Source organism: Thamnophis elegans, chromosome 2, assembly GCF_009769535.1.
Source record: "Thamnophis elegans isolate rThaEle1 chromosome 2, rThaEle1.pri, whole genome shotgun sequence".
Taxonomy (NCBI): Eukaryota; Metazoa; Chordata; class Lepidosauria; order Squamata; family Colubridae; genus Thamnophis; species Thamnophis elegans.
The window spans coordinates 120,170,352-120,189,868 of record NC_045542.1 but is presented as its reverse complement, the minus strand read 5'-3'; the positions used below and the strand labels follow the sequence as shown (position 1 = coordinate 120,189,868).

At 37.7% G+C, this 19,517-nt stretch overlaps 1 protein-coding gene across 1 annotated transcript in view; it reads right to left on the bottom strand.

Annotated features, from left to right (window-relative positions):
- LOC116502742 (netrin-4-like) overlaps positions 1-19,517 on the bottom strand; it is a 98,430-nt gene that overhangs the window by 20,619 nt on the left and 58,294 nt on the right. Inside the window, exons 3-5 of the mRNA XM_032208648.1 lie at positions 18,967-19,230; positions 2,179-2,305; positions 647-835 (exon numbers count right to left, since the gene is read on the bottom strand). Of these exons, the coding sequence (XP_032064539.1) occupies positions 647-835; positions 2,179-2,305; positions 18,967-19,230 (580 nt within the window). The remainder of the gene's footprint in view (positions 1-646; positions 836-2,178; positions 2,306-18,966; positions 19,231-19,517) is intronic.

Sequence of the window (19,517 nt, the reverse complement as noted above, 5' to 3'; positions counted from 1 at the left end):
ACATGGCAGGAGTGTCAAACTCGATTTCATTGAGGGCTGCACCAGGGCTGTGTTTCACCTCCGGGGGGGGGGGGCAGAGCGGGTGTGGCCAGCCCAATATCATTCATGTGATCAAATGCCACTTTTGCTAGTAGTTTGTTTTGCTAGCACTCTGCCAGTGAAACTGGAGCTCATGAAGGCCATGTGCAGCCCTCCAGGGCTCTTTTCGGCTGCAATGGCCTCCTGCAGCCCTCTTCCAGCGAAAATGGAGCCTGTGATGGTTGCGTGTGGCCCCCATGAGCTCCGTTTTCACTGGTAGAAGCACTGTGGGGCGGTCCTTCACTGTTTCCAGGGCAGCCCCACGGGCCAGATCTAAGCACCCCGTAGGCCGGATGCAGCCTGCGGGCCTTGTGTTTAACACCCCTGACATATGGATATCAAGCACTTCAGAAAACATGCAAATGGCAGAAATATGCATATAGGTACATTTTCACCATTAGTACTGATGATGTTATCTAGTTTGGTAATGAAATGTCTGCAAGAAAATAACCAAGCTCAGAGAGCACCAAGGAGCCCACATTTCAATCCTGAGCTACAAGTATTTTATTGATAAACGTGTCCTTTGTGCATTTCTCAGAATTATATTTAGCAAAACAAAACCACTTACGTTTGCAAATGTCTGGGGAAGTCATAGATTTGGCTCTGTCTCGGTAAAAACCAGGCTTACACCTTTGACACCGGAAACCCTCAGTGTTGTGCTTGCAGTTATCGCAGATCCCCCCACTCTTCTTCCCAGAGGCCAGCCAGACCCTCTGGTCAAAATGACAGCTATCTGCATGATGGTGACAGCGGCATTCTGTAGTGGGGAGGCGGGAAATTGAGAGAGGGAGAATAAAGAGAAAAAGAAGGCAAAGCACAAGTTGAGTTTCAGGGAAAGAAAAGTATGGCTCTTATTGTTGAAGAAAAGTGAGCCTATGCATGTGTCTGCCTGTCACCCATCTATCTGGGAAAAAAAATTATACCTTGAGTAAAGGAATGTAAGATTGATTTCAGTATCTGTTCTAAAAGTAGCTAAGTTTGCACAAAAATAATAATTGAATAATGTAGCATTTCAGTTGATTCTTTTATGTTCTTAATTACGCTATTAATATGATCTATGAATGAGTTGGCTGCCTTGTTTTTTTTAACTATTAAACAAAAATGAAAGATACAGATTTTTTTCTCCTTTAATTCTTACAAAACCATTGGGATATAAATAAAATTTGTTTATTGCTGCACTTGACCTTAATAAACATTGTCCAATCTTACACTGTTCCTCTTCTGACTAGTTTCAACTTGATTCTCTTTGAAGGACCAACCACCTGTTTATAAAAAAATGGCCAGCAAAACAAGGTGAAAGCAGAGATGGGTTGTAATATACCTCTAAGACCAAAGGATCCTGATAGTTGGAAATTTTATAAAGAGAAATCATTTACCCCAATGTGAAGAATTTCACTGTGGCTAAAGTTTCATTTTATCCAACTTATTCTTACCAAAGATTATTCCAGCTTGGTATCCCTACCATATTTTGCCTCATAACAATAGACAACAGCAAACAAGAGTGTTGCCCTTTTTTTTATTCTTAATATGTGGAAAATAAATGTTTTCTTCCATATAATGCTAAGAACTGATACATTTTAAAAATCCTACTGTGTATTGTTACTGGCTTTATTAGAAAACAGCAAAAAGACAAGCCTCTTTAAAACTAGAACATTATTTTATTGTAATATATATACAATATAGCAAGTAGGCCAAATGTTATTTATGTATAGTTGAATTCATGAATATATGATTCAATGTTCTACATGGAAACACACTTGCTAGTGAATGTAGGATTTATATAACAGCAGCTGAGGGAGTCAAAAACTATTCTGCTTTTAAATGTTAATATTTCTGCCTCGTCCATAATTCCAGTCAATTTATTATTTTGATATTAGCTGAATTTTGCTGAGGTATGGAACATGGCTGCTACATCTCTGTATACAAAGAGCAAAATAGAGGCGGTCTTGAAAGCATTGTCATACATTTTCTTAGACCATTCCCCATCTGCTGCTAAAGCATTATAAATCCAAATTTAGTCACCCTGGGCATTGCTCCTGGGTTGGAAAGATTCATTATTGTGTTGCTCCCTCCTTCCCTCTCTCCCCGAGACCCACATACTTCTGCATTCATTTGCTGCCCCAGTTTTTCCATTGCCCGGCTCCCATGGCTGGTCATTGTATAATGGCGCACACTTCTCACAATGGTGTCCTGCAGTGTTATGTCTGCACATGCACTTCCCATGGATCTATCAAAGGGGAAAAAAATCATTTTAAAAAGTAATACTTGTAAACAGTGGCTTGCAAGCACGAAAAGGAACCGGAGTGATCTGAACAAAAGCTCCAGGCAGGCAAGAACTTTGAAAGAAAGGATCTTATGAGGCTTGGCCATATGTTCCCTGCATTCCAAATAATTGTTCAGTTGGATTCTTTGCTTTGACATGCCTCACAACGAAAGACAAGGAGGAACTCTGCCTTCCCTTTCCTGTCTCCCCAGAACTTATATCTTACTTCCTAGTCACCTTTTCAGCAGTTCCAAGATAATGGCAAGGGTTTGTTTTGACAACAACCCAATGAGTTGCATTGGGAAAGGCTTAAATATGGAAATGATGGGCTGTAAGAATTTTGGGCTTGTAGCTCCTTCTGAGGAGCAACATCAAATACCAGAAGCAGAGCAAATTTTCTGATGAAAACTGGCAGAGAGATGTTAGACCTGCCTCACTTTATTTATTTTATTATTTATTATTTATTATTTATTAATGGGATTTATATGCCGCCCAATCCCGAAGGACTCTTTAATTGGTACAGACTGTAAAACAGTTCCTTAAGCTACCAAGAATTGCTGGAGGATTCCCTTCATTTTCAAAGCCTAGTTGATGTTTGCTTTGCTTTTGTGGATCTTTATAGGGTACATGATAAAGAGCATCTCTAGGTATTCTCTCTTGGAACCTGGTCATGCAAAAATTTGAACTGATTGGAATGAAAGAAAAATGGCCTTTTTTAGGGATGGGGTTAGAAAACAATGGAATATTGTGGTTTCAGCCTTTAGCATTTCAGACTCCCTGTTTAACTCACAAAGGGTATATAGACAAGTGCAGAACTGAAAGAAACATTTGATGGGATATAGCAGGGACAGCAATACTCTGTCTTCAAAACTGACCCATTAAAAGTTGCAGCCTGCGGAAAGGATGGAAACTTATTTCCATCTTGCATACTGCCTTTTTCCTCCACTGATCTGAAGTACTTCTCTCCACTTATCCTTGAGTTAGCGGAAAAATGTGCCAGCATGAAAAGTTGATGCCCCCACTGCCAATCTCTTTCCTGCCTCTACTGCCTTTCTTCCCAGTCACTGCCAATCACCTAACTTCCATCTGAAGTAAAGCCTAATAGACTTTATTCACTTTAAGCCTATTTTAACACTGGAATAGCTGAAGGTGACTAAAATTTGTCACACTTATGGATTGGGGTAAGATGGACCATAAGGACAGAGAAAAAAAAAGCTGCTGGCACATTTATGCTTCAATTAGATCAATGTGAAGGAAAGCTCAAAAAGAAGATTGACATTCATCAGTCGCGGTTGCACATGGTCAGAGTGCAGTACTGCAGGCTATTTCTGCTGACTACTGGCTGCCTGCAATTTGGCAGTTCAAATCTCACCAGGTTCAAGGTTGACTCAGGCTTCCATCCTTCTGAGGTGGGTAAAATGAAGACCCAGATTGTTGGAGGCGATATGCTGACTCTGTAAACCACTTAGAGAGAGCTGTAAAGCGATATATAAATCTAAGTGCTATTGCTATTGAGAATTTACACTTCATCATACCACAAGTCAGTGTCAGAAGAAGGGAAAAGCTAGAGGAAAGGATTGTGAAGTTGGTTGTGCTACTGCTATTCAAGACTGCCACCTCTCCTTTCCCAAGGAAAGGTCAGCCCTAATACTAGCCCATGAAATTCAAACAGTGTAAGTAAGAGAAGGCAAAGTGGAGAAAGCATTCCAAAACCTGTATAGTTCTCACAGGGAAGCAGCTATGGTTTTATTTTCTATTGTGACCCAGCTTTGTACCACCATTTGAATTTCACTTCATCCTTCCTTCCTATTTGTTTACTCCACTCATCCCCTTTCATCCTCTTGCTGGTAGTTACTGCTGACGATAGTATTGGCTGTGACTTCCTGGCCGTCATCAGTATATTTGGGGAACCAATCTCTCCCCACTCCTGCTCACCCCGTTCGAATGAGGACTTTGGAATTGTTCCAGAATTGGACAACAGTCACTCATTTACCAAAATTATTTCTCTTTGGGGTGCATGTTCACTTTGTAGTAATGCCAAATCCAATTTGGCTTCAAAGAGATTTGCCTGTAATCAGCAAAACTTGCTTGCCCTAGGAAGGGAAAACGCTTCCTTCTGGGTTTGTTGCAAAATGCATCCCTGAAAAATACATATTCAGGATATATGGAGGAAAATATTTCATATGTTGATTTTTTTTTATAATGCAAAGGAATGCATATTCAGGATTCAAACATTAACTAAAAATATGTAAGGATTCAGGGAATGGCGGGACTGGGAGAAGAATAGAATTTTTTTATGTTTTATGAGTTCCTGTCCTTATACAATCTAAAGCCTCCTTTATTGGAATTTCTTCAAGGATCTTTGAAACAAGATTATAACTCTCCTTTTTTTGTGAGTTTTGGGGAGAACAGACAATTTCTATACCATCTAGCTCCTTTCAGATTCAGATCTTGACATCACCTACACAACTCAAGAACCTTGGACCATTTGATTTCTTTCTCTCTCTCTCCCCTCTTCTTATAAAACTCTAAATTATGATTATAATTAATAATTAAGTGAACATTGCCATTTATGTTCATTGTCAATTCCAGGTATACGATTATTATTTTAGTTTATGCTTCTGAATTGTATCACCATATCCAAATGTTTAATATATTGAACAGAAGCTAAGACATATCTTTTTCTGGCATTATTTTCAGAAAAGGACCACAGACAATTTATTTACTTAAGTTAAAACAGAGGATGAATTAAACCCGAAGTTTCTCCCTTTATATTTTAATACTTTACTAGACTGCTGTACAGCAAAAACTTTGTACTTATATTGAAGCATTTCGTGCTGTTCTCACTGTCTTTAAATATGAGCTGACACTCCAGTTCTTCTCTGCTATTTCTAATTTACCTCTTCTTTCATGTAAATTGGTCTGCTACCTTTATCCCAGTCCCTTTCCCTCCTATAATATTGTTACTAAATTGTATCTACATCTGGTCTATGATGGTAATAAATGATTTAATTTGATTTAAAAGTAAAGAGAAGGTCAGCAACCTGAAGCCTCAGTGACAAATGATACCCCCAAAGTTTTTTCTTCTTCAGATCTTAGAGCCTTCTCAGGTTACAAATGTTAAAAAGCCAAAGGCCTAAGTTTCCTAAAATTTTGACGCAAGAGGCACTTGTCCTCAGAAACACTAATTTGTAAGCATGATAGTGTCTTCTACTTGAAAGTTTCACAATCACAAGGAGATAAACATATAGTCATCCAATGTTATACAGGTTTACACCAATGCCACTCATTATATCTCTCTCCTTAGCTTTCTATCCTTGCAAATCTTTCTATCCTTGCTCTGTTTTTATTACGTGCATTCACTATTTTTGTTATCTCAAATTTCTCTCTGTTTTGAGGATTTCAGCTTTAACTTCCTTGATCTCTCCTCTCCTTTCAACTAACTCAGTTCTCCTTCATGTTTATTCTGCAGTCAGTTCCTCATTCATTCTTTTACTTCCTCATGCATTCTTTTAAACTTTAATGTTCTTTTGTTCTACAGATCAGTCACTTTTGTATTCAAAGCACATTCATTCAAAAGACACTCATTCTTGGCCCTTTTACAACACGCACTTAAGTAACTGGTTGCTATCTTATTCAGTTTGTGTTTCTCCAATTCTCACAATCATTCCACACAACAGACTGCCACATACAAAGCAAAGCACTCCTGATATGTTTATACACGAACACTTTAAAGAACTAGGGGACATTACACATCCTTGTCTTACTCCCTTGTTGAACCATTCATTACTTTATTCTTTTGCATGCTTTACCTTCATCATGTGCCACTCTTCATTCAGCAACTAACCTTCAATTTTAAATGTACACAAATATCCCTGAAGCTTTTTCAGATCAGGAAGTGGGCAGCCATGAAAGCATGCACCAACCTCCATAAACATTTTAAATCCCCATCAAAAGAAGTTCTAGAGAAAGCCTCCTAAGAATGAGGAATGAGAAAACCCAAGGTTTTCATGGATAGAAACGTAGGCACTGCAATAACTTGTATTAATGAAACTATGAAGATCTGATCATTAAAAAAATGCGTGGATATGAGATTATCGAGGTATGTTAAGAAAAGTTCCTCTATACATCACCGAAGTTATTCTGCTGCGCAAGTGTCTACAGGATCTGATGCTTTTGTCAAAAACATGAAAGTAGTGTTGAAATGCTATAATACGAGCTCTCAGAATGTATATGTGACAATGCAGGGTTGCTTTTTTCATGTGTACACACGTACACATTTGACCTTAACTATGTATGTCTGTTTTCATCCGCTTCAAATGGCAACTGACTCCTGTGAACCTAAATCGTACAACTTCCTGAGATTCCTTGAACAGAGAAGAAGCTAAGCCATGCCTTTTTCTGGCATTATATTCAGAAAGGACAGCAGGCAATTTATTTACATCTCCCTTAAATGAAAACAGGGCATGAATTAATCCCAAAGCTCCCCCACCTTTGTATCTTTTCATCACAGGTACTATATCAGTCTAGAGAATACATTAGGTGAATTTTTCTGCTTACATTTGACATTTACCAGCTGTGAAGAAAAGAGGCTATTCATTCAGACATTGGCAGAACATAATGTTTGAATTAAATTTGACATATGATAGACAGAACCAACCATTAGTTGTCATTGGACAAAAAGAGAAGGAAAATACTTCAGAATAATTCTCGTTTGCAGTTGATCAAGTTGATGGTTCCTTTAAAAAGGAATCCAGTAGCATGTGCTTAATAGCAAAATATTATTTTGGGAAAATGTAGTGTTGCTTTGAAGAGTTACTACACACACACACACACACACACACACACACACACACAGAGATATAATCAAAAGGCTCAGTTGGCATTATATTATCCCTATAGAAATGGTTAGTAAAAGAAAACTAGTAGCTACTAATCTGCAAAAATCCAGGCAAGCACTAGATGACAGCAAAAAGAATGAGAAAAGTCTAAATTGGCTGCCATCTAATGTCTTGAACTTTGCAGCTCAGATTTGACATACCTACCACAATTAAAATAAAATTAATTGAGCGTGGCTAAACAATTAAAAATTACACCTGTCTCCTTTTAAATGTCTGTAAGCTTTTCTTCTAAGAAATTTATTTTAATCTATAGACTCCGAAAGGTAAGTAGAAAAGAAACTGAAATTGAATAAATCGTATAAAAATTTTATTCTGCCTCAATTCCTAACAACCCTGGACATTCACAAGGAAAACCATTGAAGAAAAAAATTAAATATGCAATAAGATATGAAAATAAAGAACAAAAGATGACAACGATGACAAGGATGTCAAATCTTTGCTAAGAGCCGAGGTGGCACAATGGTTAGAGTGCAGTACTGCAGACCACTTTAGCTGACTGTGATCTGCAGTTCAGTGGTTCAAATCTCACCGGCTCAAGGTCGACTCAGCCTTCCATCCTTCCGAGGTGGGTGAAATGGGGACCCGGACTGTGAGGGCAAGTTGCTGACTCAATTTGCTAAAAAATTTGTAAACCGCTTAGAGAGGGCTGAAAGCCCTATGAAGTGGTATATAAATTTAATTAATTAATAAATAATAAAATAAATAAATAAATCTGAATATTCTATAAGTAGTGACGAATTCATTCTATAAGTATGTTGCTAAACTACAATTACCCGTATTCCTCATGACTGGCCTTTTTAGCTAGATTCTGTTGAAAACTATAATTCACAAATATTTGGATAACAAGATTTCCCTGGACTTTATTAAACAATACAAGTCTAACTTTATGAGTTGATCTCTGTAGCTTTGAACAATACAAAACACACACAGAAATACCCCAGCAGTTATGAAACATAATAAAGTGTGCGCCTTAGTTTTTTCTCTTGAAGCATATATCTCTATATGATATGTGACTATTTCTCTATTCTTCGGCCTGCCTTTTTCCTTGATGGAAAATCCTGACTGGCAGGTCCTCAGACATGTTTGGAAGAAATGTGATGCGGGGACTTTCTGCTACTCCCTACAAAAATCTCCGCATCTATCGGGTTCCTTTTGCAAGGCTGGGACACTTCCAATGATACACCAAAGTGCTGAAATAGCTCTTTGTATTATTTTGTGTGGTCCAGGAGCAAATAATTTTCCTCATCACATTGCCGTCTTTATATTTGAAATAATACCTTAAGGGTTCTAGCATTATAGCTTCCAAAAATATGAAGTATCTCACAGTCCAAATAGGATACAGATGTTAGCTTTGGTCTGCAGCTGGATTACTAATTTATGACCATTTGTAGCCTAACATATCACATTATAAATTCATCTCTATCACAGCACTGATCTATCAATTGTTGCATATCTAACCTCAATCTATTCTGGATTTATTCACATGTTCTTTTTAAGTTTAAATGTTTTATTCATTTTCATTTTCAATTTTGTACATTCACTTATATACTGAATATTTGCAATAATAATAATATAATAATAAAAAAAGAAAAACCCCAACCTAAACACAACTCATCATAAACCCAACCTATCACTTTCATACACCCCTTCTTCTCCCCCTCCAACTTTCCTTTCTCCCTCCAACGATCACCCCTCTTACTTCCCTTTCCCCTCCTATCTTCCTTTCTCACCTTCCTCACCCTCCTTCCCCTCTCATCCTCCTTACATTCCCCTCTTCCTCCCTCCTTACTTCTCCCTCTTCCTTTCCTCTACTTCTCACTTTGGTGCATTTCTCTATTCCTAAAAAAAAAATTAAAAAGAAAAAAAAGAGAAAAATAAAAAGAAAAGATAAGGATCAACAGTATACAAGTGTATTCTTCTTATTCTATATATTGAAACTATATCTCCACCCACCCACCCACCCCCAATGAACCCCCCTCCCTAATCCCCTCCGACTTCCCAGGTCCCACACCCGGCACAGTTCAGTACCATTCACCTTCTAAAATATCTTATTAACAATAATAATGAAAATAAAATAAAAAGAACACTCCAAAAAAGAAAAAAAAAAGAAAAAATAAATAAAAATAAAAAAATTAAAAATCTTTTGCATTATGCTCAGCCTCCCATCATTCTTAAAATTTAAACAGTGTAAATCATTCCATTTATATTTTGTCCTCGTCCCTTACTTCTTTGATATTTACCCCCTTCTTCCTGTAGACTCTCCAGATAGCCTTTCTTAACCTTATATTCAAATATTAGTTTATACAAAAATCAATTTATCTTCAAATACAGAGCAGTCTAATCATACTTTCGCTACTCATCTTCCTACCCTTCGTTTCTCATCTCCATTCCTCCCAAGCCCAAATTCCATAAGATTAGGATCTCGCTCTTCACTTTAAAATCCTGAGCTTTTTATGTTATACTTCAAGCATGTAAATCCGTAAAATGTGTGCCCAAAATCCATACCACTTCATTCAATCCCAAGATCCCTTCATCAATATCCCGCTCCACCTTCCCTTCTGCCCCACTCCTCCTGACTCCATTCATCCCAAACCGCATTTCAAATAAATCTTAGTCCCCGCTTTCCTCACAGAAAACAATTCATGCGCAGTTTGGTTTGAAATTCAAATAAGTCTTATAAAAGTCCCATATAATATCTGTCCAAAATAAGCAATGCTTCTTTCCATTCCCCATCGGTACACAGCTTTGCCATTTCATACCAAACAGAAATCCTAAAATTTTAATCAGTCCAAGAGCTTAGAAAGTATTTTAAAGACATCGCTGGATCTATATTCTTTACTCTTCTGCCCTTCCGGAAAGAGAAGGCAACCCTCTGCCTTATGACCACGTGTCCCGCTGCTTTGAAAATATGACTAAATCCTCAGTTTCCGCTCTTCTGCCTCTCCAGTAGGGGGGGAACAACTCCCTCCTTCTTGTAACCAAGTGAATTGCTGCTTGTCTTTCCTTCACCTTGTCCTTCCGCATTTCCGAGTGAGTCAAGAAGCCCCGCCTTCAGAGTTTTATAATAAAAGTCCCGAGCTTCCGAAACAGAATTAATACGAAATCTTTGATTTTCGAGTGTAACTGTGATTCCAACTGGAGCTTCCCATTTATACTGTATTTGACGATTTCTAAGTTCTTGGGTTAAAAAAGTATAGCCTCTCCTTGCTTGCAGCATCTGGAGCGGGATTTCTTTAAAGACAAACAAATCATGGCCATCGATTCGGAGCCTGTTGTTGTAAAACTTTTGGATGATCGCATTTCTGGATTCTCTTGTGAAAAAGTATATAATTATGTCTCTTGGAAGCTGTCGTTGTTCTGCTACACACGAATTCTGGCGATAGATTTTTCGAATATTCCAATCAAAATTGAATCCCGGACCTCCCACCGCTTGGCTGAAAGCTTCTACAAACGTCTGTTTCAAGTTCTCTCCTTTCTTTTCGGGCAGTCCTCTGACTCTTATTGCAGACGCCTTTCTGTTAAAATTTATCATTATGAGTTGTGTTTGAGTATCTCTAATCTCTTGTTGTAATGCTTGGATGTTGGAAGTCAAATTAGAATTAGCCTCCTCCAAAGTTTCCAGTTTAGTCTCCATTTCTTCGATATAATCTGTCAAAGTAGTCATAGCTTCAAACATATCCATCTTTATTTGGGCAATTTTAGTCTGTATTTTGTCGCATAAATCCAGCACAAATTCTTTGATTTCTTGTTTAAAATCATTGAGTATTTGAAAAAGAAGCTCCTGTGTCAAGGAAGAAGCTCCTGTGTAGGGGGTGTAGGAGGCAAAGGCAGCGATTTACTAACAAGTTCTTTAAGCACATGCGGGGGGGATTTTTTTGCCTGCTTAGACCTGGGAGGCATTATAGATAAAAGCTGAGAATAAACAGATAAACAGTGTCTTCACTTGGTCAGTTCTCAATAAATTATTTGTAGATTTTGCTTGTTAATGAGTAGCAGTCTCCGGGGAGATAAAGCTGGTTAATTACGTCATCAATCACCAACACAGTAAAAACGCCATTTTGTAACCGGTTGAACAAAGAAGTTTCAAAGGAAAAACAAGGCTGGTGTTTAGATAGTTATAAAAAAAAAAACATCACAGGAGTAAGACCCGCTCGTGTTAGCCTTAAGTTGCTTTAAGCAATTTATCATTGTCCTGAGAGGGGGGGGATCGCCTGTCTAGGGCTGCAAAAAGGCAGCTGCGAGGAACTGGCTGGAGATAAGAGCTCAGTTACGCTGGATCTCTTCTCCGTTCGCAGCCCAAAAAAAAAGAAAAAGGGCTGTGAACTACGAATAAATCCTAGCACCTGAGCTTCTGCCTGCCCCTTTCTGCCAGAAAGGGGTGATATCTATTGATCTTAATTAGATATACAGACCAGAACTCTGAGAGGGGCTCCGTTGAGCTCCTTCGGCGACAGGCTCCGCCCCCCGATTTATTCACGTTATACTAAGGTAGGCAACTGGAGAGTCTCAGGTTATTTTGAATTTCAGCTCCCATTGATTCAATAGCAAAAGGCTGAAGGGGTTGAAGTCCAAAGCTATTGAGGGAACACTCAGATGGGATGCCTGTTTTGGCAATTAGAAACCCTACTAGGTGTTACCCCAAATCTAGCATGAGATTAGCAGGTTCCTATTGAGAACACTTTCCAGCTGCTGCTTCTCTCCCCACCTCACTCCAGTGTGAAATTCCAGGTGCACTGCACATGTATGAAGTTAAACATAAATCTAACTTCCTGCGGGAGGAAAAATATTTTGCAGACAAAGATGGGTTAGACGGGCAGAGCATCAAATAGGGAAGCTGTGCTTTTCTCTCCCCTACTAGCACATCTGCAGCCTAATTTCTACCGTCCGAAGTAGCTTTTCCAGACAATCAAAGCTTCATCGGGATATTTCATGCTAATTTTTCTTTCAACACGAAGTCCTCTCCTCATGAACAAATTCTCCCTAGCAAAAACTGATCTGCTACAGCAAATAACTCTTGGGTGTTTTTGTAGGTTAAACGGCTTTGTGACTAAGATCATTCTTCTGAAAATAAAATCCTAACAAATTGAATATTAATACAGCTATAGCTGCTGCTGCTACTGCTGCCACAGCTGCTGCTACTAATATGTAGTCTTACTTCCTGTGTGATCTCCCCAGCACACAGTTGAAAGTAGAAGTAATATAGTGCAAAAGTACTTAGGAAAAGAGGTTGGACTAGATGACCTACAAGGTCCCTTCCAACTCTGTGAATTAATCTGTTATTATAATAGCAGACTTATATCCTACATCATCCGGATTTCTGTGCCTCTTTAGGTTGCTTATGCTCCCCCTCTTCCCATTCCCCATTTTCTGAGAGGGTTACAAAGTTAAAACCTGGCACCAATAGGGCTCAGAAGCTCATGGGAAGTAGGACTGTTCTGGTACTACTTTCCAAATGCAACCAGGGAGCCTTCTGTGCCTGCTGCCGAGCAAGCTTCAAGGTAAAGGAGATCACGGGACTTTGTCCTGAATGCTAAATAACAGCATGAAACGACTGGCAGAATTCAGACCAGGGCAAGACTGATGCAACAGATGGAGCTGATAAACTGTCTTCCTGAAGACTGGTGATAAATTGTGCTCTTGGACAGGATAAAATAGAGTCCAGGAAGATCCACAAGTCTGAAACCTGATCCCAAAGCACCAGGAAGGATTATTTCATCTATCACAAGAAAAAAACATTTCCCCAGAGCATCGCTATTACAAACTAGCGTTCTTGCAGATTGTTTAAATATTTTAAAAGAGGCTATTAGACTTCTTGGCTTAATAAATGACACATTGCTTGGGAATCAATTGGTGACCAGTGCAGTGTATAACCGTAATAAGAAATGGAATGGAATTAAACGATATGAAATATCTTTGTTTGACTTCCTTTTCTCATTTCTCTTTGATGTCAACAAAACAAAGTGAGAAATAGTGAGAAAACAGTACAGTTTTGTAATAAGAACTGATTATATGAAATGTGATAGTGTTGTTTAGGACTTGGGATATGAATCCCTTTCCTTTTTGTTCTGTCCTTAATTGTCAGGTTCCATTGGGAGATCCTGCACTGAGAACCAAATTTAGCAAATGCATAATACATACTTGATTGTTACTTATTACTATAAGGTTCAGATATCTATCCTAATCCTATGGATATATTTTCCTGGTGCTCAAACTTCAATACAATGTTTTGAAGAAACTATTATTCCCAGCACTACATTAGTGCCTTCATTAAAATCTGAATATACAATCAACAATCCTGTCTTGTTAACAACAGGAGATTCCTTCTTAAAGGTTCCTTTCTCAAAACATCCAGAGCAAACTCACATGGTTCAAATCAAAATACGCGTATGGTGATGTCATGACAAAAACACTACTCTCACATACTTATCCCTTAACCTTGTGGGGTTTTTAACATGATTATCACGATGCACATTTTATCACGTCCATCCCAGGCCAATCCCTGGATGGCCCTGCACTCCAAGACACATCTTCTGGCAGTCAAAAGGGGTCTTCTCCTGCTCTCTGCTCAGCCTATATGATGTGATCTCATGAAAAACTGTGCTTGGGTCTCATTTTGTGGTTGTTTAGAAAATCTGTAAAGACCACATTTCTCCTACAGATCTATAAATAGCTGATTTTAGCATTGGTTTTATTATTGCTATTATTACTATTACCAAACTCTATATTTTTACTTTTAATGTTTTTTTTTTAAGCAAAACATTTGTTAGTTGCCTTTGAAAGTGCATCAGAGCAGAAAGTTTGCAAATACATCAATAACAAGAATAGAACAATAGAAAAATGCAGAAAGGAATAGTGGCTATACATATCAGCAATGAGATTAAAAATATAGTTGTAGGAACAAGATTCCCATAGAATCCTAGTCTAGGGAAAAAGATTGAACACTCAACAAGTGTAAACCTATGAGAGGAACAACAAATAAAAGACAATAAAAGCTGGAAGTGTTATATACAGATGTCAGAAATTTGTTGTAGAAAGAAAAAGTTTCCAGAATGACAATGATGGCTACTCTTTCACAAAGAAATGTTGCATTGTTGCATTGACATTTTAATCCAATATTACTAGAACTGAAGGAAGTTTGGGTATTTACAATCTTAAGGTCCCCCAATGGATGAATATTGATTGTGAACAATTATTCTATCTATCAAGCAACTAAGTTACAGCTTGATTGGTGCTGTACAACTTTGTTCTCCCTCAGTTCCTAATTGATATAGTCCATTAATAGATGCACACCATGTCAGCATAACTTTGTTTTTCCATTTTATTTTATCCCCGCAGCTACTGCTTTGTCATCTTGTCTATCAGTTTCCTGAATCTCATTTGCTTTCACTGCTAATTCAGTCCTGTTGCCTGTGATTGCTTCCAAGATTATATTTACGTGCCTGTGGCATCTTCATGTCACCTGCAAAGCCACAGCATCACCCACAAAATCAAATCCGTTACTAAAACATTAATTTACCATGTTTAATGTTTTCAGATGAGGCTTGATAATAAAGGAGGAGGAGGAGAGGAAGCAACCTAAATTAAATTACTCAAAATGGAATGTACTTTTCCACAGTCATAAAACAAACATCTAATGTGAAAAAGGAGGAACGGCCCATCAAGTTTATTCCCAGAAGAATAAAAGTCTTGTTAATGTGTCAGTACACATTCCAGGATGCATTCTTCTTTCCATTGAAGTCTGAGAAATGAGTAACTTATGAATTTTGGTTAAACACAACAATTTAATTTTCTGCTGCTAGATGAAGTCATTTAATGGCACAACAAGCAGTGGAAAACAAATAAAATTCAAAAAAAAGGAAGAAATCTAGCTTTGGTTTACACTCCCTATGCCAACAGTATGGGGCTTATTATGCTTTTTTCTCTTGTGATGGGCAGTTTATTTATTCTTCTACCAGCTGTATTAATTTAATGTATTATTCATCTGATGAGACCACAAGAATATTTAGCAGTTTATTTTCTTCTTGTGCTGTTTCTTAAGTGGATCCATATTTGTCCTAGGTGGAGTATAACAACATCCTTTGTTGCTGGGATACTATGATTCTACTGTAATTTATTATTTTTTAGCCAATAATTAAGATATGGTAGCCTAGAATTTCACTTAATAATTTTCATGAACTGAGTGCAGTTGTTGAGTCTGTCAAGCTATCAATGAAAGGGAAGTCAGGAATTTCCTTTCAGAGGGAAGCAAATCAAAACGACAAAAATCTAGAGAGATGTGAAATTAGTTTATGAAAAGAGCCTTTGACTTTTTAATGTCAAGCTCTGCCAAGATTAGAGCATTTCAAACTGCTTTGGCTTTTGTATTTCTTTAGCGAGCCAAATAACCAAACAAAGATATTGGCTGCATTCAGTAGTTGACTGGTGTTGCTTGTTTAGAATTGAAAGAGTCAAATTCTGTTTTTAGTCCTGAATCTGGACTCCACAAACATCCCCGATATGGAAACTTCTTCACAGAGGGCAATTTTATTCCATTCTCCCACCCCCCCACCCCCCATGCAATGATTCAAAGGCTTTTTGCATCTTTGGTTTTATGTAGCCAAATATTCAATATACTCATCAGGAACCTTATTATAGTGGAATCATACAAAACACTTGTTTCTGAAGTAAAGAACAAAAAAAAAATCCTTGAACCTCCTTACTTTTTTTCTAAATAGAAGACATTGTTCCAGAATAAGATTACTGAGCTTTAAGACAAAAACAGCCAAATCCATTTAGATTTGTCATTGGAATGAAGTCTGTCACAAGCTGCTCTCTAAAATGGAAGTTCTCTACTTTCACAAGCCTTCCCCCCACCCCTCTCTACATGGGAACTTCTCTCTTACACAGGAGAATTCCAAAATCGGTCATGCCCCCAAACTACACATGCAAGTCTCTCAAGCAATTGGAAGAAACGAGGACCTGTCTCCGGGAAATCCCTTACAAAGGATGTCATGACAGTTAAACTAGCACTGAGCCTTGCTGAAAAACTCAACACAACTGTGTTTTCTTCTCAAGGTGTTGGAATCTGTGTTAAAGGATCAGTATTTTTCCTACTGGTTTTCATTGCTCCAGGATTGTCTGTACTGTATTAATGTTGTGCTATCACTTTGTATAGGAAAGGTCTCAACTGGTGAGATGTGACCTTCTGAGCTTAGTTGTTTTCTTGAAAACTTTCAATGGGGAGTGGGGGGTGCAGTTTTCAGCACACTTCATGGCTCCCTTTGTGAATAGACTAGACTAGACTAGACTAGAACAGAAGAGAACAGAAAAGAAAAGAAAAGAAAAGAAAGAAGAGTTGGAAGGGACCTTGGAGGTCTTCTAGTCCAACCCCCTGCTTAAGCAAGAAACCCACCCTCCCCACCACAAAGTGGCAGGCAGGTCCATGGGTCAATCGTTATTTTGAAACTTTTAGCTATTTTAATGAATGTAAATTTGTTTTGCCTCCTTTTTTCTTTCTTTATTTCCTTGAAAAATTATACATCTGTTGTAAAAAAAGAAAATCAGTTAAAGGAGTTTTAGGGAGAATTATAGTATCAAAATCAATATTTGTCATAATTTCTCTCTGTTCTGCATTGGTCAACCCAGATATAGATATTATGTCTAGATCTTGTCACCACATTTTAGGAAGGATACTGACAAAGTGCAATGTGTGTGGAGGAAGACAGCTAAGATTTTTTAAAAATTCTAGAAGAAAAAGAAAAATAAGGAGAATAGTTGGAGGTGTTGTATGTCAAGTCAATTTGTTGAAATTGGCATACAAGGCTAAATAAATATACAGTAGTCAATCTATCTTTTTTCTTTAGGTTGGAGAAGTGGAGAATTAGGGGGGAAAGTACTATTTTAAAATATTTAAAGGACTGTTATGTAAAAGGTAAAACACAATTGTTCAGAGTTGTTTGAGCAAAAATGAGAAGACGTAATGGGCTTAAAAAGAAAGAATTAGATCTAAGTTGAAAACCTAGTTTGGTGTTGAATTAAAGGTATTATGGTAGAAACAGGAAAACTAAGTTACAATGCCTTAGAGACCAAGCGAACTGCATGAGGTTTAGCCCTAAGAAGTGGGTTACAATGGCAAATCATTTCTAAAACTATGTTGTGTCAAGAGTTCATGAAGTTGCCAGTAGTAAAACTGACTCAAAAACACACACACAAAAGCAGCTGGTCATTAGGAAAAATATGTGCAATCAATAAAAAAAATATATTCAAAAATATTTTAGGAAGATGATGGACTTTGATGGAGATTCTTAAACAGAAGCTTGAGGATAATATTACAGTAGTATAATCTTCAACTGTGTAATGACTACACTGTTTGGAGTAGAAGAGATCCATATACCTTTCACTTCTTGCTTTCTGTAATAATACAAAATGTATGGGTTCCTATCATGCATGTGCTAGACCTAGAACTAGGTTTTGACAAAGTCAGGGAAGAATGTCTTCCATTTTGAAGGATGCTAAGCCAATGTTAGTGTGTACACTAACGCTCTCATATCTTTTCTGTCCGTCCCCCCTTCCCCCTCCCCGGTTGACTGGAAATCATGCTACTGAATGTCTGCAATCATAATACCAAAATTTAGGGAAAAAGTAGTTGTGGGTCACTTGAAAATTGGCTCAGAGGTTTCCAAGTACTGGTCTATACCTTCAAAAAGTTCATGAATAGTAAAGTTTATTCCCTTGGATCCAACTATATAAAATGGATTTAGATTTTATGATCTTGGGAAAATAAACTGAACACAAAGAATGTGTGTGTGTGTGTGGTGGGGGGTAGTCAAGAGAGTTCCTATGTTTTCCCTTCTGTTTTATGATCAGCATTTTCCAGATCCTGTCAACATGTGCCAGTCTCTTTGTATTAAATCTCAGTTTATTCCACTGGGAAAGAGAAAAGCTAAGTAAAAAAAAAGGTGCACATGGTTTTGTCTACGTATGAATCGCAAAATTAAAATGTGTTTGCAGTTTTGCTCCCATTCTGTAATTCTATTTTACATATACTTTTATTTATTTCTTATGAGGACCCATAAGTATGTAATGAAGAATTTGTTCTAGTTATCCTTCTCCCTGAAAAAACTCTAATCAGATTTACTGCAAATATGGATTTTTCAGAAGTCAAACTAAAGTTAGAATTTAAAATGATGACTAATCAGTAGCAGACTTAACTATTAAAACTATTAAGGAAGGAAGACTTGCCATACTCAGGACATCTTTCAGTACATATCTTTTGTATTTTTATATATATTTTTATGATGAATGTATTTTTATGATGAATATGATCATGATTTATCACTTATAGCTTTTATGTACACTGAGCGCTTATGCACTGGAGACAAATTCCTTGTGTGTCTAATCACACTTGGCCAATAAAGAATATTCTATTCTATGCACTGTGTGCTGAATAATAGGAATGAATAAACCTTTGTACTGGTCCTCTTAGATTAAAATGGGCAAAAGTGATAGGTAGAATATAAGATCATGCTCATACAGTAATTGTTCTCTCACACAAACAACATTAATTAAACACCATTAAGCAAAGCCTTTTGGCCTCCAAAACTGAAATAAAATGACATTGAAAGATATAAAATCTAAATAACATTAGCTACATGGATAAGATTAATGCTACTGTGAAGACATCGGTGATTCAGAAGCATTCTTTTTTTATTGCTTAATGTAAGAAAGGGTAGCATTGATACTCACCATATTGGTGCCAACACCTGGCCCATTGGCAAACTGACATTCTTCTGCATGGCCATTACAGAAGCAACTGCCACGGACAATTAGGTCATAGATGGCATAATGGGCAAATCTGTGCGGTTTCTCCAGCAGTCCCGAGCCTTGGCAAGGACACTCTTGCCTCTTTAATAAAAGGAGCCGCAAATTGGTGAGCTTCAAGACAGCTTGTGCTTCAGGACTGTATGGATCTTCAATCTTGTTAGTAGGCGTTAAAGCACGGAAGATCACCTGAAAAGGGAAAGAGAATAGTGTTAAATATACATACGGGTGAGTGTGTGTTTGTGTGTGTGTGAGAGAGAGAGTTTGTGTGTGTGTGTTTATGTAACCCTTCCCTTCAGAGACTGGGCCGCAGGGCAGTATTACAACATGATAATGACCCCATATTCCAAAATGACCACTGCCTTGCTAAAGAAGCTAAAGGGTAAAGGTGATGAACTGGCCAAGCATGTCTCTAGATTTAAACCCTATTGAGCATCTGTTCCATTCCTTAAATGGAAGGTGGAGGTGCGCAAGGT